Source organism: Pestalotiopsis fici, assembly GCF_000516985.1.
Source record: "Pestalotiopsis fici W106-1 unplaced genomic scaffold PFICI_Scf_2, whole genome shotgun sequence".
In the NCBI taxonomy this organism is placed as follows: Eukaryota; Fungi; Ascomycota; class Sordariomycetes; order Amphisphaeriales; family Sporocadaceae; genus Pestalotiopsis; species Pestalotiopsis fici.
Window position 1 is genome coordinate 6178165 of NW_006917092.1, and position 26496 is coordinate 6204660.

At 47.9% G+C, this 26496-nt stretch overlaps 8 protein-coding genes across 8 annotated transcripts; 7 read left to right on the forward strand and 1 right to left on the reverse strand.

The window, feature by feature from the left end:
• Positions 1–4340: 4340 nt before the first annotated feature.
• Positions 4341–6575, forward strand: PFICI_04048 (uncharacterized protein; the record flags this gene model as incomplete). Its single annotated transcript, XM_007832629.1, has 4 exons — positions 4341–4613; positions 4734–5663; positions 5713–5993; positions 6047–6575. The coding sequence occupies 4 exons, from the start codon at positions 4341–4343 to the stop codon at positions 6573–6575; spliced, it is 2013 nt and encodes a 670-aa protein (XP_007830820.1).
• A 3401-nt stretch (positions 6576–9976) lies between these two features.
• Positions 9977–13771, forward strand: PFICI_04049 (uncharacterized protein; the record flags this gene model as incomplete). The annotated part of the gene is made up of 3 exons (XM_007832630.1): positions 9977–10442; positions 10523–11294; positions 11344–13771. The coding sequence occupies 3 exons, from the start codon at positions 9977–9979 to the stop codon at positions 13769–13771; spliced, it is 3666 nt and encodes a 1221-aa protein (XP_007830821.1).
• Positions 13772–13813: 42 nt separating this feature from the next.
• Positions 13814–14947, forward strand: PFICI_04050 (uncharacterized protein; the record flags this gene model as incomplete). Its single annotated transcript, XM_007832631.1, has 1 exon — positions 13814–14947. The coding sequence occupies one exon, from the start codon at positions 13814–13816 to the stop codon at positions 14945–14947; it is 1134 nt and encodes a 377-aa protein (XP_007830822.1).
• A 395-nt stretch (positions 14948–15342) lies between these two features.
• On the forward strand, positions 15343–16296 carry PFICI_04051 (uncharacterized protein; the record flags this gene model as incomplete). Its single annotated transcript, XM_007832632.1, has 1 exon — positions 15343–16296. One exon carries the CDS (start codon positions 15343–15345, stop codon positions 16294–16296), a length of 954 nt encoding a protein of 317 aa, XP_007830823.1.
• A 1354-nt stretch (positions 16297–17650) lies between these two features.
• Positions 17651–19069, forward strand: PFICI_04052 (uncharacterized protein; the record flags this gene model as incomplete). The annotated part of the gene is made up of 1 exon (XM_007832633.1): positions 17651–19069. The coding sequence occupies one exon, from the start codon at positions 17651–17653 to the stop codon at positions 19067–19069; it is 1419 nt and encodes a 472-aa protein (XP_007830824.1).
• A 634-nt stretch (positions 19070–19703) lies between these two features.
• PFICI_04053 (uncharacterized protein) lies at positions 19704–20563 on the reverse strand (the record flags this gene model as incomplete). The annotated part of the gene is made up of 3 exons (XM_007832634.1): positions 19704–19841; positions 19899–20417; positions 20492–20563. The coding sequence occupies 3 exons, from the start codon at positions 20561–20563 to the stop codon at positions 19704–19706; spliced, it is 729 nt and encodes a 242-aa protein (XP_007830825.1).
• A 1075-nt stretch (positions 20564–21638) lies between these two features.
• PFICI_04054 (uncharacterized protein) lies at positions 21639–22221 on the forward strand (the record flags this gene model as incomplete). Its single annotated transcript, XM_007832635.1, has 3 exons — positions 21639–21758; positions 21868–21931; positions 22010–22221. The coding sequence occupies 3 exons, from the start codon at positions 21639–21641 to the stop codon at positions 22219–22221; spliced, it is 396 nt and encodes a 131-aa protein (XP_007830826.1).
• Positions 22222–23145: 924 nt separating this feature from the next.
• PFICI_04055 (Eukaryotic translation initiation factor 3 subunit C) lies at positions 23146–25810 on the forward strand (the record flags this gene model as incomplete). The annotated part of the gene is made up of 2 exons (XM_007832636.1): positions 23146–23503; positions 23568–25810. The coding sequence occupies 2 exons, from the start codon at positions 23146–23148 to the stop codon at positions 25808–25810; spliced, it is 2601 nt and encodes an 866-aa protein (XP_007830827.1).
• Between the last annotated feature and the right edge of the window lie 686 nt (positions 25811–26496).

A 26496-nucleotide genomic window follows, 5' to 3' on the forward strand; every position in this document is an offset into this window, starting at 1 on the left:
TTTTCGTAATTATTATTTTCGTAATTTCGGCGAAGGCATTAAAATTTTTAATTTTTAATTAAAATGTTCTAAGGTATGATTGGTGGATCATAAACTTAGGCACAGGGAAGCGTTCATATAATTCGTAGAATCAGGCCGTGGAGGGTAGTTATAGGGCTGTATAACTGATTTATTAAAGCTTAAGGAAAGAATAACTAACTACGGAGGAATAACTACCTTTTATACCCATAAAATCAACCAATAAGAACATTCTAAAATATATTACTAATAAACTGGATTTATAATTAAGTTAATTAGTAATAAGGTTGATTTATAATCGAAGAAACCATCGAAATCTATGGATTTCTATGGTGTGGGTTACCCTGTAACCCTGGGACCACTGTGGCCAGGTGCACTGGCCACACTTAGTGGGGCTTGATCCAGTGGAACGTTCCACTGGATTCCAGTGGGTTCCAGTGGCCATAGTGGCCACAACAGTCAACTGTAATGACTTGTTGACTGTACAGCACTGTGAACAGTGGCTGTAAGTGGTGCTGTACTAACTGTAGGTCAGTACAGGGTAAGTTCCACTGATTTCCCATATATCGTTATTTAACGATATCTCGATGGGTTTTATAGCTGTTATAACGATATGATATGCGTTATAAAGCTAATTTTATGCACTATACGATGCTGTATTAACATCCGTGCAACATAAAATAATACTTTTTTATTAAAATTTAAATTAATTTAATATAAATATTAATTATATAATATATTAATTTATATTTTACGCTTTTTAATTTTAATAAAATATACGCTTATTTAAATAGCCCCGGCTAATCCCCGAAAGGTCCCGTATATTTATTTAGACTTTATAGCGTTAATCCGTGTGCTTAAGCACACCCCAGTGTATGGGAACCATAATCCACCATCTAATAATAAGAATATGTATTCGGGGTATATATTTTGAAATTTGCTTCGGAAAGCTTGCCTATCGCTTTTAGGCTGCGGAAATCGATAGCGGTAACATATCTGCTGCGATGTCCCGCGTCGCTCGCGTTGCCGCATTCGGAACCATGCTTTTCGCTGTTCCGAGATAGTCCAGTGTAGAATTGACTACGCCCGAGAAATGCACGGCAGAAGATAAGCCGAGATATTGCGGCTTACGGCCGCTAGCTGTTTTAAGGCAGAGAAGGGCCACCTTATTGCTTAATATCGCTATTTGCTGCGCCATCATCGACGCTACGCGCCCCATTGGCTATTCCATCATCGTGCTGGGTGCCAGGTGGAGGAGGAGATACCGCGTCTAAATGGTCGAGGGTGACTTGAGGCCGTGGGTGCCCTTTTATGTATGCTATACGGGCCTCCCAGGGAGCGAATGTAGTCTTGGGACGATGAAGGCTCGTGATAGGATCTTCAATGAGACATTCCCAAGACGATGCGTCGGCGCTAGACACCCATTGGCAACGTTAGTCCTGGTATAGTTTCTGTAGCTTTGGTGTTTGTCCTTGAAAATATTACTGGGCTCATCAGCATCAGATACCTAACTTGGCGGAACTGATGAGATTGCGACCTAGGAAATGTGGTAAGCACCTTTAATTAACGCTGCTTACAATTGATGCATGCTATGTAGCATCGTCCGCTCACCACGCGTGGCCGCTTGGCAGGGGGCGATTCAGAGGCCGGGGCAGTCATTCTAGCGTAGACATCCGAGTTTTGACATACATGCGGCTGTAATGGGTAGTAGTATTCCAAGGTATGTAAACTCGGAGTCGATGGGTAATTGATGACGGTGTGTGGGTGTGTTCCCGTCTTTGCCGCGGCGTGGCGTGGAAGGCGAAGATCACAGTGTGCGAGCTCCACTAAACGGAGCTCTGAGTGTACCCAGCTGCAGTCTGATGGCTATAACTGTGTTTCTTTAGCAAGAGACACCTTTGGTATTTATTATCGACGGCAGACAGTTTGATAGCATGAGTACAAATTCTGTATGCCAGCAGCAAATGCAGCTCACGTCATGATTTCTTCCCCAAAATTCAATGGTTGTTTCTTTGCATTGCTCTTTTTGTACCGCGAATACATAGATCCATGGATATATCATATCATCAGCACCCGTGGACACTAGGTACCTAGCTGATAAATGTAGTAGGTCGTTGGCGTTCTGTTGTTAGCATAACGACCTTCGAGTAAGCTGTACCTTCAGGCTACCTGTCCATCACACTACTGAAAATATTATTCTTAAATAAAGCATGGAGAAACAAGCACAACCCAAACATTACTGCATGTCTACAGAGTACAGAATAAAAAGGCTCCCCAAGGCAGATAGTACATAGCAAATGTACAGATCTTGTTCACGACTGGCAAGTTCGCCATGTCACACCGAGGCTACACAAATCATTGCTTTTTGTCGCTAGTTGATCATTGGATCTTGATTCTTTTTTTTTCTCTAGTGTCGGGGTGAGCGGGGTTTCACGAATTGCTCGTGGTCGGTACCAGCCAACCTGCAGCGGCGATGATTGATCCCGGCCCCGTAACCCCCCATGCTCCCGAAAGCAATTCAGAAGATCTCGTCGCCACATTTCACCAAAGTACGAAATACTCATGACCTGTCCATCCAGGAGATTGGTAACATGGGGGTTTTTTGTTCAAGGGATCACTTGATGGGACTTTATCTGGACTGCATACCTGCAACACAAGTACTTGACAGTCGCAATTATGTAGTCCTGGCCATGGACTCCAACTTTCGACCCATGAATGGAGCAATGTCATCTGCGGAGTTTGCGCAGCATGATGCATGCTGCAGTATCACACACTCTGTACGCGTTCAGTAAATGGTCTCGTCTCGTATCCCAACAAGCGAAGACAGAGATCAGGACTCGTGGCAGTGGTGCGAAAGGTGCGTCCCGGAGCCTGTTCCAAGGTGGATCTCCTTTTGATGGCAACGAAATGGATGATGATTCGCGAGTTCCACCCCATGCATATGGGCGACGACCCTGCGCCTCTGCCATTTCGGATGCCCTGCCTAGGCCTTACTTGTTCGATCAGACAGATCTCGGGATCGATTTGATCAAAGTTTCTAGCAGTCGTAGTGCATCTCCCGCGCGGTCCCTGGTGCAACAATTGGCTGGCTCGAGGCCCGAGGAGACCATGCACTCGCCCACCCCCTGGCACGTAGCAGCAACCAAGTGCACCCTTGGCATACGCTGAGTGGGCTGAAAACTAAACTGACCCTGCCGACTGTCCTTTAGAGGGCCTGCTGTTGTAGTGTAGTGCCTAAGTACCAGCTCACGGAATATACAGGCTCAGGGTACTTTTTCTACTATCGCGACATGACGCGGTAACATCAAATTTCGTGTCAAGTTACGGTCGGCCTCGACAGCTACCAAACTTGCAATGCTTCAAGAGGGTACGGACTAGGGATGGCACCGATTGCAGCGCATCAGATCATAGAATATATATCGCCGCTAGCAGCCTTGACAAGATTAGCCTACATAGAATGTTTTCCCCCAGCCAGCCCTAGTGATCGCAGTGTTTATGCGGGTGGTGTAGGATGTGGGATGGCACTACGCGATACGTTCGCTTCGTCGACGCAGTGACCCATCGTTCGTTCATTCGTCCATCCTGTGAAGCAGCGACCGATTATACGCCCAAATATAGGAAGAGCTGAGCAAGCAGACAGGCCCATTGTAGATCCTTCTGCTTCACTTTACAGAATGAGACAATGCCTGCACAATCCTTTTATCTCAGAGCTGAATATGATGGATACCCGACTTGTTTACGAGGTGTGCGACGATTGTACCTTGCTCGAGGCAGTGTGCCCTGAACAAGAAGGAGGTGACAATAATTACCTTGGATGGCAACATGGTTTGGTAGGTATTGAGCTGAGAGAAACATGCAGCGTTGCCTTTGGTGTCGCTCAGGTATTCCGAATACTACTTTTTTTTCTTAAACAACGTGGGGGATCATGGATCAAATTCATGTCTTGTCGCTAATGTGACCAGGGGTTCACCCTGGACAGGCCGATCTGTACTGGCCTGTACGTACTACTGCCGCCGCCGCCCCTCCAACAAGGGAGGTGGTAGGTAAGTAATGTAGGTCAATCAAGTCCTGGGACGAAGAGAAGAAAAAAGAAGGTTTAGTCCAGTGGCCCCGCGGCCTCCAAAGACCCAAAATGGTTCCTGCCCGGCGTCGTTTTACAACCAAGAGATACCCAAGGTATTCCTTGCCGGCGGCTTTTTCAATCCCATCATTTCCTTCGTCTCATCATTTTGCGCAGCAGAAGATCTTCTGTCGAACGTCGGTCGATTGTGGCCCATAGCACCGCAACCTGAGGAGTCTGTCGCCCGGAGCCCGCGCGCGCCATGAATACGTCTCCCGACTATGCCCAACCGGGCCCAAACCAATTTCACCATGGCGCGCCCTCCATCTATAGTAGCAGTAGCAGCAACGGCGTTGGTGGAGAGGTCCCAATCACTGCACAGCTTCTGCGCGGCCCGCCGCCGCCTCCTCCGCCTCCGCCAACGGCCACGGCCACGGCAGCGACAGCAGCAGCAACAACGACAACAGCCGCACCTTCTGCCACCGGAGAACCAAAACAGTCTGGCCCAACCGTCCCGGCCGCATGTCTTGCTTGTGTGAGTCCCCGCTCAGAGACACATGTTCCCGTCCCCATCGTGGCCGTCATTTTTATGCGATTGATGACTACATATTGTGTAAAGTTCCCCCCTCACTGACATTCATATCACCCTGAAAAGCGCTCCAAGCATCTCAAATGCGATGGTGGTAACCCATGCGCACGCTGTCAAGCAAGCGAGTCAATATGTCAGTACGTAGCCTCGCGGCGTGGGTACAAGGGACCCAGGAGAAATGGAACCCAGAACCCGAACAAGAGGCACGCTGCCGCATCTGATGATGGGTCACCAAATTCCAATGGCAGTAATGAGTCGTGTCCCATGTTACTGGGTGCAGGCGTCGCAACTCCAGCAGCACCCAGCCTATCTGCCTTCAATCCGGGTCTCGGAATACCAGAGACGCCCATGTCAACCATTGGGGCTACTCCCAGCTACTCTGGCCTCCAAATATACAGACAACCATACCTGGATGCGAATGGGGCCCTGGTTGACATCAACCCACGAAAGGCGCCGCAGACAATAGCGGAGCGCTGTATCGACTCATTCTACTTCCACTTCTTTCCGGGCCACCCTTCTGTCTTGCCAAAAGACTACCTGCTGCGGATCGCCGAGCAAAGAAATATCGAGCATCTGCTAGCAGCCATGAGATGGGCCGGCTCGCTATACTTTGAAGTCGGACCTACCCGTGCAACCTTTTTCGAAGAAGCCATGCGTCTCATGTATGCCAAAGACGTACCAAAGGATGGATTCCTCGTACAAGCAATGCTCATTGTTTTGGTCGGCTTGGATGGAAGTTGCCAGCAAGAGAGGGCAAGAGACATACTGTCAGATGCGGAGCGCATCGCGATTGAAATTGGTCTCTTCCAGAGATCGTTTGCAGCCATACACGGACAGGGTATACCGGTGATAGAGGAGAGCTGGCGACGGACCTGGTGGGATCTCTTTGTTGTGGACGGCATGGTTGCTGGCGTGCATCGACAGACCAACTTCCTGCTCTTCGACATTGTTGCTGATGCAGGACTTCCGTGTGAAGAGCATCAATATCTCGCAGGGGTATGTAACAGACCATTGTCAGCAGCTGATATCCACTAACATTGTATAGACGATTCCGCGACCATTGTACCTTGACGACTTTGATAACGATATCTTCAGCGGCGAGGAGTATGAGTTCTCCTCTTTTGCTTATCGAGTTGCATCCATCAGAAATCTTGGGCGCATGATGCGTCTCCCAGAGAGTGTCTTTCCTGGTGATAATAATGTGGACCGGGTGGAAAATTTCCTGTCCAATTGGCGTATGCATCTGCCGGCCTCAAAGCGGGATTGCCTTAACAAGGACATGAAGCTAGATGAGATGATGTTCCAGGCTTGGATGATCAACCACGCGTAAGTTTCTGGTGCACGTGTCAAAATGTCTTTGCTAACAGAGTTAAAACTAGTTGCTCCATCATGCTCCATCAGCCACTCTCACAGCTAGACTCTTCGCCTGCACGTGATGTAACTTCGTGTGCGCCATATCAAATGGTCCGTAGTGGCGACACTTTCAACACCCACACACGGCATATAGTCACCGCGGCGGCCGAGATTAGCAAAATGGTGACCTACGCTGTGCCAATAACGTGTCATACGCATTTCTTCACCTGTGTTCTCACGCTGTCTTCGATTGTGCATCTGAGCAAGTGGGCTCTCTGGTTTGTGCAGAATGATGACGACCTGCGGCAGCAGATCCGTCTCAACATTGGAGCTCTGAACAAGCTGAGCACGGTGTGGTCAGCAGCATCGCGGGCATCCGGTCAAGTCAAGGGAGTTGCGCAGGAAATCTTCCGCTCCAAGAAGGCTGCTCAGCAAAACAATGCTTCATTCTGGGTCGGCTTTACCCAGGAAGAGATCATCAGCAGTATGGCTGCTGACGAGACAATCATGAGCGAAATCAACACAATGCTCGAGCCCGTGACAACATCGGGGTGATTTGCTTTTCGGGTTAGGCGATTATGTGATATCAAACATCTACGAGCAGAAGGAGGCTTCATGAACATTTCTGTTGCTACTTCATGATATTGAGAATTTTGAGACGAGCGGTCACGCCAAGGCATTAATTAGGATAACGGGACAATGATTACTGGCCATTGGGTACAAGGTTCATTGGACTGGCAAAAACTAGGTGTTGGGTTGTCATAATAACTGATCTCCCCCAGGCGTCGGTCGAGGCACGCCATGGGAAGCGCACTGTCGTTTGATTACTGTACTTTGTTTGAATGTGTATAGGTTTCGTCGATTCGATAATCTTCTTCGGGTGTGGTCAAATTACGCACTCGTATTGAAAATAGCGTACCTAAAAGAAAAGAGAATCGTGTTCTCAATCCACTCGAACCTGCAACTCGAATATGCACCAGGCAATAGAGCGTCGTAATGATGCACTGGCGACGCTCAAATTGATTACAGTGCAGAGCAGCTAGTGAGACTAGCACTCTCGGTCAACTAAAAAGCAATAACCAGTAGTAGAGACAAACTGGGGCAGTGTAAGCGAGAATACCCGGCTGTTTCGTTTAGCGAGTCTGCTCGCAGGTCGCGTAAAGTAGCAACATTTGTTTGTTGCAAGAAGATCCATATCATTATTTTGTGAACAAAATATACAAAGGTTTGATGCGATAACGAATCTTTGCATAAGAGTATATTCTCAATTAGCTTTTTCCCACTTCACCTGTGCGTATCACAATGTGCTATTCAGAACCATGCTTGGATTCAAGCTAAGCTTATCTTCTCTAGTGCACTGTCCGTTAGCGTTGCTGCGATTGCCACAGCCCCGTCTTCTATTTCATATGCTGTTCAATTTACATTCTTGTTAGCGGATGTCGAGGCGACTATACTTGTGGACATCTATAGTCAAAACTGATATCATATTCGCCATTGTGTAGGTATATATCAAATTCTATACGAGACGAGTGTATCAGTATTGCCCTCCGATATAATCGGGTTCACTGTTGCGTCGTCAAAACTATGGCCGACATGTAGTTGACCGCGAGCTCGAATCCTCTGCAAATACCGTCGCTACCTACTTAGAGATCCTATCTCTGCGAACAAAGGTCGTGAGTTTTTCCACTTCTCAATGATTGCAACATAGTCAAAGTCTGGCCCAGCCGGTTCTATAAGTTCCACAGTACCTCAATGGAAGCCCTCATCAGCAGGCGAGCCTCTATTCTGCCTCGCGGCACGGAATATCCACCAGTATTTTCACATCGCATCCAGGCACTCTGGCATCTGTTATGGACAGACAGAGAGACTTGCTCTGGTGATAATTCTGCCTTGGGCATAGCGTATTACGCATTTGTCGAAACGGCAGATAACGTCCCCAACCTACATCCGGACCACCCCCACATCCGGACCACCCTGAAAATCCCTCACCACATTTTTAACCACCACTTTTAATTTTAAATAACTTCATTAATATTACTTTAATTGCTTTAATTATTAATATATAGCTTAGTTATTTATAAATGCCTTAATATATAAAAAATAATATTTATAACGCTTTCGAGGCTATTTTTTAGGGTAAAAATATTCGCTAAGCCGCATATAAATTAAGAGTGCCAAAAATTATATTTATACGTCGCATTTAAGGAGCGCAGCTAAAAAATATTGCTTTTTCCGATTATTAAAGGCTATTTATAATTTAAAAAAGCAATTTAGCTAAATAAATTAAAATTTAGGCTAATTTAAGGCTGCCCTTAATTTATTAATAATTAAAGGAGTTTATAAAGCGCGTTTTATAAAATTATAAGGATTTTTAACCTTTTAGGAAAAATTAGGTATAATTTTTTATTAAAAGGAACCTATTTATAAAAGTTTAAAAAAGCAAAGCTATTAATTTATAACGCGTTAATAAAGCCTTAATTAATATAATTAGGCAATAATTTAAGCACTTCGCTATATTTAAAATTATGGCTATTAAGGCTATAAATCGATATAATATAAACGAAATTAGTATTTTTAAAGGAAAGGGGTTAAATAAGCTTATTTTCGGATTATTAAAAACGCGTTTTATTCGAAAAAAACAGCTTAGATCGCGTGCGTAAACGTTTTTTATTAAATATATTTCTGCGATTAGCAAAATATTACCTTTATTAATAATATATAAAGGCAAAACCGTTTAATAATAATAATTTTTATTAAATTTAACTCCGTACGAATCCTAAAAATTTACGGTAATAAAAAATAGATAAATTTCGGATTTTATAGCTTTCGAATAATTAAATAAAATTTTTATTTTTTATATTTAGCTAAAAAACTTTTAAAAAGTTAAATTATTTATTTTAGATAAATATAAAAGCTATAAAACTACGGATTTTATATATAAATATTATACGAATAAAATATATTTATTTTTTTTGCCGCCTTATATATTATATATTTTTTAGCCTTTTAATTAATTAGTTTTCGGCTTTTTTAAAGCGGCGTATAAAAAAGAACTTGGATTATTTAGTAAATAAGATGCTAATACCGTTATAAGCAAAAGGAATTTCGTAATATATTATAGCAAAGCACGGAAATTAGCCCTAATAAGCAAAAATATTACTAATAGCTAAAAATAAATTAAATTATAGCTTATAAATATAGCTAAGCCTTTAATAAGCCTTTTATTATTTAAAAATATAATTATTTCCGCAAAATAAACCGTATAAGGCTATAAAAGACTTTTAGATAATAAAGTAAATAAAAAATAAATAGCAAATATATTAGTAGTTACGTAAATTACTCTTAAAAAAAGGAATAAGTTACGTAATTAATTCGAATTATTTAGCAAATTTAATAACGATACGCATACGTAACGATTGCTATTTCGGAAAATTTAAAAAGGCTTCGATAAAAAGGATTATTAATTAGCCGTTACGCAACGTACGATCGAAGCATTATAAGCGCAGGTTAATGCTAATAAAGCTAAGAAACGTAAAAAGGTTAAAATAAGCCCGAATTCGAAATTCGCCGGGATTAAAGCTATTCGGAGGGCTTAAATCGAAGCTGGTAAAATTAAAATTAGCGCAGATAAATTCGGCGACTCTAAAAACCCCAGTAATAGTGAAGAATGCATTATTGTGGCATCGTAATTGATATATCAAATAATTAAAGTTCATGGGTTGAGATTTAAGTGCATTGAAATTGGGTGGTCCGGATGTGGGGGTGGTCCGGATGTAGGTTGGGGACGTTAGTGTACAGCCTCACCGGGCGTAACGTCCAAGGCGGGGTAAACGCCCAACCAAAGAATAAGATCGTTTCCCTGGCCATGGTTCTTTTCATCTCCTTTCAAATTTGTCTCCATCGTTGCCGGTCGATAGTTTGTCGCGATATGTACCATATCGCAATTCCAGAAGACGATGGCTGATCCCTTGTCTATTGCTTCCGGTATCGCTGGTCTACTGAGTCTTGCCGGCGCTGCATTTCATGTCGTACATCAGTACATTCGAACAGCCAAGGATGCGAAAGACTTTGTGAAAGCCCTGAGCAAGGAGCTTCAATCGCTTAGTTCCGTCCTTCAGGGCGTGAAAATCCTGGCCGAAGCATACGAGCAAGACGAAACTGAGCCCTCAGTGGGACTGCGACTCGAACATATTTCCGCATGCAGCCGCGTGCTAGATGACATACTCAAGGGAACATCAAGTATTAGAGACACCGTCAAGAACCAAAAGTCAAGAACGAGCAAGGTCGAAAATCTCAAATGGCCGTTCCGAAAATCCAAAACAGACGAGCTTATCAATGAGCTCTCTCGACACAAAGCGACCTTGAGCCTCGCCCTTGACGCTGCGTCGCTCTCTGCCCTAGTTGACTGCCTGGGCAAAGTGAGTCAAGCCGAAAGGAACTGGTCAAGATACATGAGGGCGTTGAAAATCTCCAAATCTTGAGGCAAATTCAATTGGATGCAGAAAGAGAGTGTGTGCTCAACTTTTTCATGCCCATTGATCCCAGCCCAAACCTTCAGTCCAGCTGGAAGTTGAGACATCCTGGCACAGGAATATGGTTGACTGAATCTCTGCGATTCCGCACATGGCTGTTGGAAGAAGGCTCCAAGATCTGGCTGAGCGGTATCCCTGGCGCAGGCAAGACTGTACTGGCTGGCGCGGCCATCCGAGAAGCGTTACAACAAGTCGCTACAGTTTCCAACGTTGGCGTCGCATTCTTCTTCTGCGATTACAAGAACAAAAAGACATGGAATATCACAAATATTCTGGGAGCAATCGCAACTCAGCTAGCCTGGCAAAACGAGTCTGCTTTTGCAAAACTCAAGCAATACCACAATGAGATAAAGCCTCGTCAGGGAATGCAACTGAGACCAAAAGCAGAGGACCTTCATGAAGTCATCATTGAAGAGTCCGAAGCTTTCGATCGGATTCTTCTTGTGGTCGATGGGCTAGATGAATGTGGCGATAATGCAGAGATAGTGAGTCGAGTGTTGTCGAGACTGAATCAAGATATCCCAAATCTGTCGTCGGCGTTATTCAGTCGCGACGAACCAGGTATTCGGGACGTACTTCAAGACCAGTTTGATCAGATCGACATTGCTGCTCACTCAGAAGATATCAGTCTTTATGTCGGGGCAGAGCTTGAGAAACGCATCGAGCAGAGGCAGTTGAGAATCAATGATATGCACCTCAAAGACGAAATACTACTGATACTTACTACCGGTGCCCAAGGAATGTAAGTTTTGGTTCATTAAACCCTTGAAGACCTCCATTAACACATATAGGTTCCGCTGGGTTGCTTGCCAACTTGATGCTCTAGGCGAGTGCATCACAGATGCGGATCGTCGGACAGCGCTTTATGAGCTCCCAAAAACTCTCCCTGAGACTTACGAGCGGATCCTTGTTCGAGTCAACCAGAAACGACGCAGCGTCCAAAGACTTGTCCAGTTAACCCTCCGCTTCTTGGCTATAGAACATCCAATCCAGCTGTTGACTGCTGCTGGCCTTTGTCACTTTGTCTCTGTCCCTGAAAAGTCAGGGACGAAGTGGGACATCTCGTCGGTTGTGACAGAACAGGAAGTCGCGCGCGCGTGCTCGAGTTTTCTGCGCAAATCGGCTGACGGTCGGCTTTTTGAATTCGCACATTTCAGCGTCCGCGAGTACCTTCAAAATTCTTCCCTGCTTGAAAGGCCCGACCTAAAGCCTTATCACATCTCGAAAAGCAGTATAAATGACACTGTAGCTAGTCAATATCTCCGCTTTCTTCAGCTGAAGAATTTCGACTGCAAGCCTTGTCGAGCTCCAGGAGACGGATGTGGACTTTGCGCGGGAAAGGAGAACTTAGGTTCTCTATACACAGTTGCAGCCGCTTCGTGGCCGATGCATGTGCAGGCGGTTGAAAATTGTGGTTCACACTCATCGGCAGAACTACTAGAGCTCCAAAAGTCACTATTGCATCCGGCCAAGTCCAACGTATATATGAATTGGGTAACCCGCTTCTGTTGGTGTCTTCATCAAAAAGTCAATACTGAGTATGTGCTTGACCTTGTACTTGAACCCAGCCTCTCAACGCTCCACGTCGCCGCAGCACTAGACCTTACTGAAGTGGGTACGTGGCTACTTGGAACTTATACTACGATCAATTCTGAAGTTCAAGCTGATTCTTTGTTGGAATTCTCTATCGCTGGGATCTTTGCATTTGTCAAAGACGTCATTCAAGACGCTTCTCATGCATTCTCACGCTATAAATATCGTTCGCGTACAGCTTCACTTATGGATCAACTTTCTTCACGCGGAGCAAAACTATCGGGATCATCCCAGAGGTTTCAAGGCCGCAGGCTTATGCAAATCACATGCAACTTTGCTGCTTGTGGAAATATGACACCGCTCAAATGTCTTCTCGAGAACGGGTGGAATTTGTGTTCGGAGGACATCTCGATTGCCAGCTGCTGGTTCACGGAAGGGTTTTGCAAGGACCAGGAAAATGAATTACGGAACCTCGTCAAGTTCTTGAATACGCATGAAATCCACAAAACTCGAGAGGGATACCAGCTTTGTGCGCTGATCTGGAACATGGCGATTCGTTCGAGCCATAAATTCACCGCGGACACGTCCTTACTGCCTTCTAGTATCACTCTTTCTGACGCGGCACTGGTTGAAACCGCAGTGAGCGCTATCACGCTCGATGATGTCCAGGCTCTCGTGACTTGCGAACAGGATGTTCGATTCAACATTCGAGAGTTCAAAGACAAAGATGAGGTTTACGCAGTCCACATTGCTGCATCATGGCATGCTTTCAAAATCTTGAAGTATATGCTCAACGCGGGATGCGAGATGCGGAGGTCTGACTCTGATGGACGGAACTTTCTCCACATGTTGACAAGGTCGAACACTTCTCGCACCTTTGATGCCTCGGTACTAGAGGAAATTCGTGCACAGCACGGTGCTGAATTTGAGAAGTTGATGGACGCTGTCAATCATGAAGGCCAGACTGCGCTTGACATGGCATTTGAGATAAGCAATATAAATGTGGCAAAATGGCTCTTTGAAAAACGCGGTAGAGAGCTAAGCTGTTGCCATGGCAAGATATGCATTTGGGATAAAGCAGCGAACGCAGAGAGTATAGCATTGTTGCAGATGCTCAAAGACTCTAGCTACCCATGCCATACCGATTGCTCCGCCGGTCGACCATTCCATGCCTTGAATCCCGGCGCAGGTATGGAGAAATTTGAGCTGCTTAACACTTTATATCCAAGTAGTTTGAAAAGTTGCACGAGCGCTAAGCTTGCGCTTGAGAGTTGTCTATCGAGATGGGCAAGGCAGACAGTCTTGCCATATACTATGGATGGTAGCGTCATCCAAGCGCTGTTGCACAAAAGTGAGACTCTGTCAGCTACTTCACCTGCTGCAATCGATTTCTGCTGTCGAATCATCTCCGAAACCTCGTGGAGAAGATTTGAGCGAACGATCAAGATTCTCGAGCCCTTCTTGGAGCATGGAATAGACGTACATCCCGGTTCTGGCAGCAGATCCATGCTGGAGGAAGCATGCAACCTTTTCAACATTACGACGGCGCAGGTGAGGGATGGTGATATTCATCTACTGGAGGCTATCTTGGACCGTGTAGACAACAAGAAGCTCAACCGTTATGATCGATATGGGTCCAGTATATTGCATCGCGTCTGTACAGCACCAGGTATTGATCCAGAGTGACTCGTCCCAGAGATCGTCAAAAGGGGAGCTGATATCAACATAATGAGTGGGCAATTTCCGCATGATACATCGTTACTTGACAGTCTGATAGCCTCTTCAAAGCAAACAAGAAGATCGGCTCAAATTCTACTTGAATTAGGCGCCGACCCAGCCTTGGCATCATCTGGCGGAGGATGGGATGCTGCACAGGCAGCAAGTTCAAGAGGGCTCCGTCCGTTCTTGCAGGACTTGTTGGCTAATCTAACCAAGACTTCAACCTCATTTAACTGGGATAGAAAATGTTCAGTATCTGTGATTTGGGATGATTCAAGAAGAAATCTTGATGGGTTGAATTCAATGCACTTAGCGTGCCTTGAGGGTCATCAGGATTGTTTCAATTTCTTTTTGGATAACAGACTCATCAACGATATCCATGCCTTAACTCAAGAAGGCTTCAGTTGCCTACACTTTGCAGCTTATGGAGAGAACACGGAGTTGGTTGATTGCCTGCTTGACCTCGGTTTAGATATCAATCAAATGGCTGTCGATGGAACCACGCCTCTGCACATGGCTGTTCGCAAAAACAGCAGACGTTGTGTGGAGAGATTATTGAGCAGAGGATCACTGATCAAGAGAGACGTGGTCGGGATGACCCCGATGATGTATGCAAGACAACTAGACCTGGATGACATTGTTGGACTTTTGGCCGGACTCGACACATCAGATACCAAGACCGAGAACCCCGACGCCCGGACTCGAAACGCCAAAACCAGATCTTGGCGAGAAGCACTGGAGACCGCGATACTGATGAACGATGAACAGGCATGCAGTCGAATTTTGGAGGAGGGTTGCTCCGTGAACGTTTCACTCTCTGAATGTGGTGGATGCTCACCTTTGTTGCTGTCAATCAGGTGTAGCTCATCTGGAAACTGCGAATTGGTTCGACTGTTTCTGGACAAATCAGCATCTGTCTGCAAACAAGCATGTTCGATACATGGCTCGAATTCTGCCTTACTGAAGGCACTTCGTCGTCGTCATCTCACACCCTTTCTGCCCCTGATGTTAGACCTATGCTTGCATGAAAGCTTGGGCTATATCTATGCTCAGCTGCTTGTGGAGTGCATTGAATGGAACAATGACGAAGCTTTTCGAATTGTCGTGGACCATTTCTGTGACAACAAAGCGGATTATGCGTGAGTAGCCTTACAAGAAGACTGTGTTCGTTACTGATCATTGTGTCTAGGCGATTCCTCGGCTGTTGTCCTGACCATGTCTTACCTTATTTGCTCAACAATTATGGAGACTCTATGCCTTTACACCAGGCTGTGATTGAAAACAATCTCGAAGTCGTCAAGCAACTTGTGCAGGCTGGTGCAGATGTTGATGGGCAAGATTCCCAGAGAATGACCCCCATACAATACTGTGAAGCCCCAGGGGCTATCGCAGGTAAGTATTCAGGTCTTTTGCTCTTCAATGATGGTTTCTTCAAGTTCACTCTATTGGCCAACAAAGATATTTTGGTCACAAAGTATGTTCTCTAGGTTGGAATATCAGCCACTAATCATACTACACGGACAGAATACCTGCTAAGCATGGGAGCAACACCCACTTTGCCACCTTCAATTACTTGGCTGCATCATCTAGGCAGTTCAGCTGAGGGTCAGACACGAATGACTGCCGAACTTTTTCGACAAGCCCCAATCAAGTTGATCTACGAGCCTTTTCCCCCAAACCCGACGCTGCATCCAAAAGTACTAGCTGCCATAATGGATAGTGGCCAAGATCTGAATGCCGAGGAGGAAAGTAATCGCAGCATCATGCTTGTTGCCATGCACAACCCTGAGACGGCCACCTTGATATTGAATCAACCTGCCCAATTGACGGAAACTGGTCCGTTTCCGTGGTCTATGATAGGCAGTATGATTGAAGATGTGTCTTGGATGAATCAACACTGGAAGCACTACCTGCGGAGATTCCGCATGGAAGACCTCCGTCGTGTCTCAAACCTGGAACCTAGGCGAGGCTGGAGTCCTCTTTGCCTCGCTACCTGCACCGACGCCGTCAAAGTCATGGAGCATTGTCTCGAAATGGGGACTGACATCGACTTCGAGGGCAGCCCATACGGCTCGGCCCTAATGGCAGCTGCGGGGATGAATCGAATAGAGTCTGTAAAGTTCCTAGTTCGACACGGCGCATCCATCTGTTATGAGGGAAAGGAAGGATTCACAAGCGCAGTGGTCGTGGGAGCCTCGTCGCAGAGGGTTGTTCAGTGGCTATTGGTCGGTCGTTTCCAAGACCAGGGGAAGCTTGAGGCCGTTTCAGAGTCCAGCACGATCATTACCGAAAATGTCCCAATTCACTCGTGGTCTCCAGCCAGACTTAATTTCAGACTTGCTGGAAAATTCGAACGACAACCAGATGAGTCTTCGTTGGATTATCTCAAAGCACTGGCTGAGATCAAAAAGAACCTGAGAGGTCAAGTTGTGCACCTACCGAAGCCGGAGTATCTTGAAACTTCAGTGGTCACTGCGGTCTACGATATCTAGGGAGAGTAACTTGTCTTTTCTTCTCATCATCTTTCACAGGAATACAATATTACATCATCCATACGCAGCTGTGATTGTTAATCCCATAGTCGCGAGGGTTCTGCACATATATTACTTCGCGCCGCTGGCAGACAAGCCTTGTAAAGCAGAGAGATAAGCCCTAAGATGTTCTGACGCAGTAAGTCTTTTACCAAAAGTTTTGGTCAGGACTGGTTGCTTTCAGAGGCAGGCAAATGGAAAGGTTGACAGGTTGTGGAGTAGATTCATTTGAGGTTTCATCTGACATGAGAGGGACCATTCGTACAAAACTAGCTCGGGGTCTTGGAGCATACTACCAGATTGTGCTCGCAGTTCAAATTTGGGGCAGCTATAGGCAACGCAGTATATCGTACTCAAAGACAATGGAGCTACGGGTGGGGAGTAGAAGTTAGGATCACAGTTCATCATCGTTTGCAGCGGACGGCGCGGCAAAGTAGGTAGATACCAAAACGAGCAACAACAGTACCGGCAGAAGAGGAAGACCCCCATCCATGTGATTACATATCTAGGTTACATACCAGGAATTAATATTTCTTTGGCTTTCGACCGGCTTTATCTCCGACAGCAGAACGCAGTAAGACGTGTTCGGATATAGGGGATCGGGGGAAAGGACGTAAAAATTTGCTGTCACAAGATTTCTAATTAGGTTTTCTCTGAATGCCGGCCATGCTGCCAAGATACCAAGGCAACTTTGAAATATGTACTATGTTGGTGTTAGCCGTATGAATAAAAGCCAGCAGTTGTTCTTTCAGCTTACACTCCCACCATAATCATCTGTCATCACCTTATGGGTAGTGCACATAACAAACATCCTTTTACTATGCTTTCTGCACCGTGCCTTCGAATGAAATCAAAGGCAGTGCAAATGAATCCCGATGAATATCATGGCCTTTAAGGTGTAGCCCAATGCGAGTCACCCTTGTAGCTACTTGGTCTTGTAGTAGATTCCAAAGCCACAGCCTCCCCATTGTGAGGAATTTGATGTTTACTTCGGCGTAGGCCAAGATTCAGCAACCTTGATGGTATCAACAAATGACAACAGACTTTGGGGCCTGCAGATGGTTGACAAGAGAAGATGGTCGGGCCGAGAACTCAATATATAAGAAAGACGTGGCCACTTTCTGTCGTGGTAAATCCCCAAACCAATTTCATCTTCCACAACTGTCCCGAATGCACAACTTCAACTTCTCTCGACGTTTACGGGCAGACCAAAATCGTCCGCCGGATTAAGGGATTCCTTTTCCTTCTCATAATCTCAATTCGCTTGCCCATCTACAATTTACATCTAGTCGTGATATTCGAAATGCCAGAAAAAATGACTCGACACTTTGACAGTGATCAGCCAGTGGCCCCCATCTTGATGGCACCGTGGGCCTTTGTCGAAAATGCGCAGATCATGGCGCTTCTTCTAGATTCGATTCTAGAAGCACCCCAGGGTACGCCGTCTCTGTTTATTGATTTGGAGGGAGAAGATCTGGGAAGAAATGGCACGATATGTATAATGCAGATCTTCGACGCAGCAAAAGGTTTCACATGGTTGGTGGATATATGTACGCTGGGACGAGAGGCCTTTGACACCAAGGCCAACTGTTCTCAAATTTCACTCCGCGATATCCTCGAATGCGCTATCATTCCAAAGGTCTTTTATGACGTGCGAAACGATTCAGACGCCCTGTTTGCACATTTCGGCATTGCCCTCCAGGGTATACAAGATCTCCAGTACATGGAGGTTGCAACAAGGAAGCAGTGGGAGGATAACGAAAGACTTCGTTCATTAACTGGCTGCATTCAAGAGCACCTGGACCTCAACGAGCAGGAAAGGAAAGGGGTCATTGACACAAAGGCGATGGGACGTAGGCTATTCTCCCCACGTGAGGGCGGAAGCTACGCCGTTTTCAAGGAGAGGCCATTAAGGAAGGAGGTTTTAGAGTACTGCGTCTCAGACGTCAAGTACATGGCAGCCCTCTGGCGCCACTATAGTCAGGGCATGGATGAGAAAACGTGGAGGAGAGTGTTGACTGGATCCTGCCAGCGGGTGGCCGAATCACAGTCAAAATTCTTTTCCCCAAGCGGGTATGGAAAAAACCTTATCGTCGAAGGTTGGGGGCTCCAAGAAGGCGATGACAGCTACGTCTCCTTGAGTGGCTCTGCAGCCACTCAAGTCCCTGTGGCTCCAGTGGCAACGACGACGACTCCCCAGCCTAACGCTATGGAGATTACCGTTATCGTCATTCCAACCAGCTCTTTGACTGTCACGCCCACCTATGCCGCCGGTAGCGGAGTTGCCAGCGGCTCCCATGCCGGTCCCCAGACTGTTGTCGTGACCATTCCTGCTGACAACGGCGAGGCCGCCACCATTACTGTTACCGTTACAGGTGCCGGACCGGGAGCCGAGACGGTTACTGTCACGGCTGGCAGAGCCGGTGCTGAAACCGTCACTGTTACAACTGGCGACAACGGCTCATCTTTCTTCAAGGGAGCTCACAGCGGAGCAGCTTCATCGTCCCTGTCGGCCAGACAAGTCATGGAAAATGATGACAGTACGGCTAATGCAGAGAGCCGGTCGTGGGCCAACGGTGAAGGCTGGGGGGCTGAGGACAGGAGCTGTCTGGCCCAAGACCACGAGTGGTCCGACAATGGCGGTGATCGCGAGGCTGAAGCTAGTGTTGTCTGGTCGCCATTCGAAGGATGTTCGCCCGAGTGGTTTGAGAGGGTTAGTTTAATAGTTTGGTGACATTGGGGTTCGTGGAGGTCCAGCATATGGCATATCTTCGCCCGAAAGCACACCTCAAATGTCAAACGTATAAGTCCTTTATGCCTCCTCATCTTGGTCGAACTGAATTTGGACCTGTATGTTCGTCGCCATCTCCGACTCGCCTCAGTCCGAGATGATTGGAAATCTCAACTACAACTATTTGCTGCCGAGCGGAAGAGTAGGGGGGCAATGCAGGCGAATAAACGCGTTGAATGAGATTGGACATGTACAACTGGTATTTAATCTGTCTTTCAGCCTATTGGCAGCTAAAGCTGCTTCAGAATAGCATGAATGCTTGCCCAAAGACAAATTACTGCTATGTATGAAGAATACCTTCTACCGACGAGTAGTCACTCGTGGTGTGGATGTCTCCTCAAGCCCAAGACATCTGCTCTGCAACTAATTACCGTGTTCACAAATGAAATCAAATTCCGCAGTATATCGGATACTAAAGCCCATTTTGCCAATGATCCTCACTGTAAACCAGTACTCCCCCGAGCCATTGACCATATCATGAGTGCGCACTCCAAGCCCTAAACGCCTTTGAACATTTGTTTTTGTATTTCGCAATCCCTTGCTGATCTTCAACAATTTGCCTTGTATATCATGCACTTCAGTCATCGTACATCTTGTAGGCCGGGTCCGGCTTAGGCCTCTGGGCCTCCTGATCGCTTGGTGACGTAGAACGACTTGATGCAGCATGGGCCGGTGCCGAAGATACCGTCGACATCATGTCGGCCACTACTTCGTCCTGTACAACAACATTGTGTGCCTGATGTTGGGGCGGGCCGTCATGGCCCTACATTACAGCCTGCCCCAGCATTGAGCCTTCCATCGTCATGTTGTCGGAAAGAACACCCATTTCTCCATCTCTTTGCTCCATGCCAGACATTCTGGTGTCCATGCTGATGACCCTCTGCTCAACATCAACCAATCTCTTCTCAATGTTCTCCATTTGCGATGATATGCGTCCGAGACCTTGCGACATGTCATGGCTGATGCGGTCAAGCTTATTAGTGAGACTGCGGATGCTCTGGGCAAGAGGTGTATTCTCTTGTCCCGGGGGTGCAGCGGGTACCCGGGCTTCGTGGTTGTGTCTGGCATCTTGGACGGCAAATCGCCACTGGTTTGCTAGCGACACCTCACAGACAGCCTTTGCTCGCCAAGGGCAGTCGACCTTGCGCGTACTCGGATTCCGTTTCTTGGCAGTGCTGTTGTACTTGACTCCTCCACGATCGCAGACGAGATCGTACCGAGTAGGCTTGCCATCGCGATAGTTACTTGCGCGCAACTTGACTACACCGTAGCCCTGGTCCTTGGCAACTCGCTGAACAGCAGTGAGGAGGTCCTCGAACGTCCGGTAGATGCCCTCCGGCGGGGGTGCAAGAGTGCCGGGTTCACCTGGGGTACCGGGAGGCACGATGCGCGAGGGTGTCGGCGTGGGGACGGGTACTGGCGTATGCTGAATGCCATTGTGCCCATTGACAGCGACACCGGGGGTGCCGTTCGTCAATCCCGCATGGCCGCCGACGGCCGCGGTGGGCTGGAGGGGCGTTTGGAGCGAAATGGTGACGGTATTTCACGGGACACGAGTGGGAATTTTTTTGGGTTCTTGATTGTTGCACTAAAGGTACTGGCAGAGCACAGTGAAGCCGCCAGTCACCTCACCCCAGCAGGCAAACAGAATGCCAACGTTTCGTTGGAACCCAACGGCACCGTACTGCTGTGATGGCGGTTGATGGCCCGGCCCAAAGTGTCTGGGCGTGGACCGCGGGGCTCTTATCGGCGAGACGCGAAAATCAGGGTCCTTCGAGATGGGAGGATGGACGGGTGGACGGGCAGGTAGGTGGTTCCTGTCGTGGGCGCCGTCGACCAAAGGGATTCTCACTGTGGACGCGCTTGGGCGCGGTGTATCTTGACTGGATGGGGAGAAAGAACGTCGAACTATGGAAATCGCACGGTCTGACCACACAGTTTCCGCCTGGGGGGGTCTCTAATTCGGTCGCTCGATGTTCCGTCACCGACAGTCTGGCTTGGAACCTGCCCAGGTGGTTGCATTAGATGTGGCCGTGCAAAGCTGCGTGTTGTAAGATATTCGTTGTGCAGGTGGTTCAGCAGGCCTTGCCTAGTAACCTTGGGGGCTGGTGTCTGGTGAGGGGACTTGGGACGTGCTGAGGGGGACGGGTGGTAAGGGCAAATGTAAGGTACTTGGGTACATTGAATGCCTACACGGTACCTATGTAATGTAGGTAGTGTCCGGTAGGAGCTTCGTGTGTTACAGGGGATCCAACTCCTAAGTGCTTGGATAAACATCTTTGATCGCGGCATTGAATGTTCACCCCACCATTCCAATTTGTTTAGTAGTCACCAGTGACAGTCGCATAGTTCACAAGCTATCTTGTGTTTCTCATCCTTTCTCCGGCTACCCACACCTATGCATGTTCACTCTCAGAGCAATGTCACGATTTAGCTGATCAAGCGACTCTACTATTGCTGGTTTGGTATTGCTGTGTCTGTTGGAAAGCTGCACCCCGAAGCTATTCATAAAATGGCAGCCAACGCACAGGTGCCAAAGGCTGCGACTGGTAACTCCCAGGGAACACCCGAAGAATGGACCGAGGAGCAACTGGAAGATGCTCTAGAGAAGTTGAAAATCCTCCATGTCAAGGTATGTCGGAGATTTATTGCCTGCAATGTTCTGCCACGGCGGCTCAACTTGGACAAAAACGCCCCGACCACGGCATTTACCATAGCTAACTACGATGTCTCCCATGCAGTGTCGCGAACTTAGGACAACGATCCCACGCATGCTTGAGCCCTTGGCCTTGAAACACACCACTCGTACGTGTTTTTACGATTCCAATCTATTATCCGATTGCGACAGCCTGGAAAACTGTCACTAAAGTATAACCATTGCAGCACAAGATGCCCTGAACACTTTGCAGAAGTCGGTCGCAGGCGCTTCAACCGAAATAGAAGACTTCCGCTCTCTATACAAGAGCGAAGATACGAAGAAAGTCTTTGACCAAGCCCAAAAGAGTCGGCAGGTACAACCAAAGGATATCAAGGCGTGGCGAGCACGAGACCATCCCGATTGGTTGGATGTCAAAGAGAAGGCATCGTCTACATAAAATGCTGGCGTCTATTTGATTTGCGGCCATATACCCAGGCGTTGAAGTGGCGTTCGGGCAGGATATTGCGCGGAGTTTGTGGCAATCCAAAATCTCGCAGGATGGTTTGTTTCTTAGGCGTACGGAATTGGTTATGCCGTCATTTCATTACATGACGGCAGGGCATTGGGAATGAATAAATTGGTGGTTTGACATGTGCATCACCTACAGCAATACCTCCATGCCGCCAGGAGCTCGCCGACGGTGGAATCAGCAGTACTTACAAATTCGAAATATGAGAATGTGCTGGCTTCGATGTTGCTCTCTGCCAACAAGGCTATCGCGTTTCCAATGCGCTTGCATTATCCTTCTCAATGTAGTATCACTATGCAGTGTCATCTTGTATCAGAGCAAAGCAGATGACAGCTGCATGACATAATAGCCAGCTGGCAGCGAGCGACCGAGCACCGAGTACGAATAATATCAATACTGCGACCGCAGAGAAAAATGATATCTGCTGCATTAGACTGCGCGGTTCCTGATTATGTGCCAATTCATGGATGAATAAATTTTTCAACTTAGCTAACTCGGAATAGCATTCACCGCTTAATATTTACGACCACTATCAGGCGTAAAGTTGAGCAGCATCGACAAGCACATTCGCATTCTCATCCATCGCCTAGTTGTCCGTCCGTCCACCCACTAGCCCCAAGAAATCACAGCGCCCACTGCCCCACCAAAATTCACCAAAATTTCGAAATCTGCCTTCGAACCCCTCCCCCCAGTTGTAGTGAGAACCGCGTTTGGGCCTGACAACCTACTACAAGCAGGCAACGAGTTGATCCTTTGGTGACTCACAACCAAGAGAGCCTCGCACTTAAAACACGTCGAATCTCTACATCATCATCAGCCTGATCCCGGATTTTTCGACCGACAACCGCGAACATGTCTCGATTCTTCACCGGTGGCGACAGCTCCAGCGAGAGCTCCTCGGACGAGGAAGAACTTTACTCTGAAGAGGAGGAGGAAGACCAGGACGTTGAAGAGGACTCTGATGAGGAGGACTCCGATGAGGATGATGACGATGACTCCGACGATGATTCCAGCGACTCAGATGCTGGTGGCAAGCAGGGTGCCAACCGTTTCTTGAAGGATGCCGACTCCTCAGACAGCGACGAAAGCGACGACGAGAGAGTCAAGACGGTCAAGAGCGCCAAGGACAAGCGCTACCAAGAGCTCGAGGCCATTATCAAGGCGATCGAGAACGGCGAGAAGATCAACGACTGGGGCTCCATTTCCACAGGTAGGGAACACTACATTACGACTAGAGGTCCGCATCGAGAACCAATGCTAACAGGCACGTCTAGAGTTTGACAAGCTGAACCGACATGCATCCAAGGTTGGCGGCGATTCCAGCAACCCCCCCAAGGTCTACATCAAGGCCTTGGTGGAACTTGAGGACTTCATGAACGAGACCATCTCCAAGCAGAAGGTCACTCCCAAGAAGATGAACGCGACCAACGCCCGTGGTTTGAACGCCGTCAAGCAAAAGATTCGAAAGCTCACCAAAGACTACCAGACCCAGGTCGATGCTTTCAAGGCCGATGAGGATGATTTCATGAAGTCCGAAGACGAGGCTCCCAAGCCCAAGCCCAGGAAGGCAAAGGTCACCGACGTCTACATTGAGGCCCCTACTGCCGAAGACGACGGTGAGTTCGCTACTGTCGGCAAGGGCGGAAAGGCCCTCCAATTCACTCCCGAGAGTATCTTCAAGCACCTCAGATCCATTGTCGAGTCACGAGGAAAGAAGAACACCGACCGCCTTGAGCAGATCAAGATCATGGAGAAGCTTCATGAGGTGGCAGTTACTCCTTACCAGAAAATCCGAGTCCTCTTGACTCTCGTCTCTGCCAGATTCGACCTTAGCAGCGGTCCCTCCAGCTCCATGCCTGTCGAGCAGTGGAAAGCTGCCGAGAAGGACATCTCTTCTCTTTTCGAGGTTCTCGATCAGAACCAGGATCACATTGTTGTCGAGGGCGCCGAGGAGTGGGAGGATGACGAGAAGCAGCCCACCATCCTGGAGGGTGAGAAATACCTCAAGGTTCCTGGCAGCATTGTTTCATTTGTGGAGCGCTTGGACGACGAGCTCACTCGCTCTCTGCAAATCATCGACCCTCACACTTCCGAGTACATCGAGCGTCTGTCAGACGAAGGCTCCTTGTACAATGTCATCTTCCGTGGCCAGCTTTACTACGAGCACCTCCGCAAGGACAGCGCATTGGAAGTGCCCCAGGATAGCATTAACCGCATCGTGATGCGCCGTCTTGAGCACGTCTACTTCAAGCCCGCCCAGGTTGTCAAGATTCTGGAGGAGAACGCCTGGAAAGCAACATCCACTGGTGTTGTCTCAACCATCACGCCGCAAACCGAGGTCATCGAGGCCGGCAAGCTTGTCAACGTCCTTTGTAACTACCTCTTCTCAAACAGCGAGGGCATTATTCGGGCTCGTGCTATGCTATGCCAGATCTACTTTTTGGCTCTGCACGACGAGTACTACAAGGCTCGCGACATGATGCTCATGTCGCACTTGCAGGAGACTATCAACAGCTTTGATGTCCTTACACAGATCTTGTATAACAGGACACTCGTTCAGGTTGGTCTCTGTGCTTTCCGCAAGGGTCTTGTGTACGATGCCCAAAACACTCTGCAGGAGATTTGCGGTTCTGGCAGGCAAAAGGAGCTCCTGGCTCAGGGTGTCATGATTCAGCGCTACGCTCAGGTCTCCCCTGAGCAAGAGAGACTGGAGAAGCAGAGACAGCTTCCTTTCCACATGCACATCAACCTCGAGCTGCTCGAGTGTGTATATCTGACCTGCAGCATGCTTCTCGAGATTCCTCTTCTCGCCCAGACTGGCTCTTCGCCCGATGTTAAGAAGCGCGTCATTAGCAAGACCTACCGCCGTATGCTCGAGTACCACGAGCGCCAGATTTTCACCGGTCCCCCGGAGAACACCAGAGACCATGTGATGCAAGCCTCGAGGGCTCTGGCTGCTGGCGAGTGGAAGAAGGCCACTACCTTCATTCACAACATCAAGATCTGGGAACTCATGCCCGACAGTGATGGTATCAAGACCATGCTCTCCAAGCAGATTCAAGAGGAAGGTCTCCGCACATATCTCTTCACCTACGCCCCCTACTACGACACACTCGCTGTCGCCACCTTGTCGGCAATGTTCGAACTCGAGGACCGCAAGGTTGCTGCCATTGTCAGCAAGATGATCAGCCACGAGGAGCTTGCCGCTGCTCTTGATCAGGTCACATCGACCGTCATCTTCCGCAAGGGTGTTGAGTTGTCTCGCCTGCAGAGCCTGGCCCTCACCCTGTCCGACAAGGCTGCCGCCCTCATCGAGACCAACGAGAGGACATTGGAGCAACGTACCCAGGGTACTGCCAATGCTTTCGACCGCCGCGGCCAGAACCAGCGTGGAGGTCAAAGAGGAGGTGGCCAGAGGGGAGGCAGAGGTGGCGCAAGAGGAGGTGGCACAGGTCAACGGCAAGCCGGCGGTACACAGTTCACCGGTGGTGCGCTGGGTGCTGCGGTTCGGGGCTAAAGCATGTTGTCTGGTCTCTCGGTCTTGTAATTAATGCATATGGAGTCGGTTTCATTTTCGCAAAAACACTATGGTGTACCGGCAGTTTTCTGATGCCAGTGCACACGGAATGGATGGTCATGAATAGAGAGAAAATTGAGCATTCTTTCAAGTTAGCTGCCTATGCGACGTCCGATTGAGTCAAATCCTTGGGTGAAGTGACTGTGACGTTCTCCACTACCAAGTTGACAATGAGAGCTTCAATTTAACCTTGCCTGCTTTATAATTCATTAAGGTTCGACACATGTAGACGCTTCACCACGATTCCATGGTCTCTATAGTGGTGACTGACTCGGGACATGTCTGACTAATACCCGCGCGGTCAGAGGCCGCGGATACGGACGCCCGAGTTCAGCGGCAAAGTCCCAGCAGGTGTGCGTGTGTGTGTGTGTACCCGACCCCACTACAAATCAAGGATCGCAACTCGTTATCGACCGACTACTGTGAACTCGCTTTGCTTTGCAATAGCTGACAGATTTGCAAAACCTTCCAAGACTAATTAATCGGTTGTCTCCTTAGCCGAGCGAGGCGCGTGACGAAAGCACAATGGCGCTGTATCCTGCCTCTTTACCTGTTGGCCCTTGAGAGACTTGTTTTTTTCCATTTACTCGTATCATTCCGTTTCATAAATGTACCTCCGTTGGACG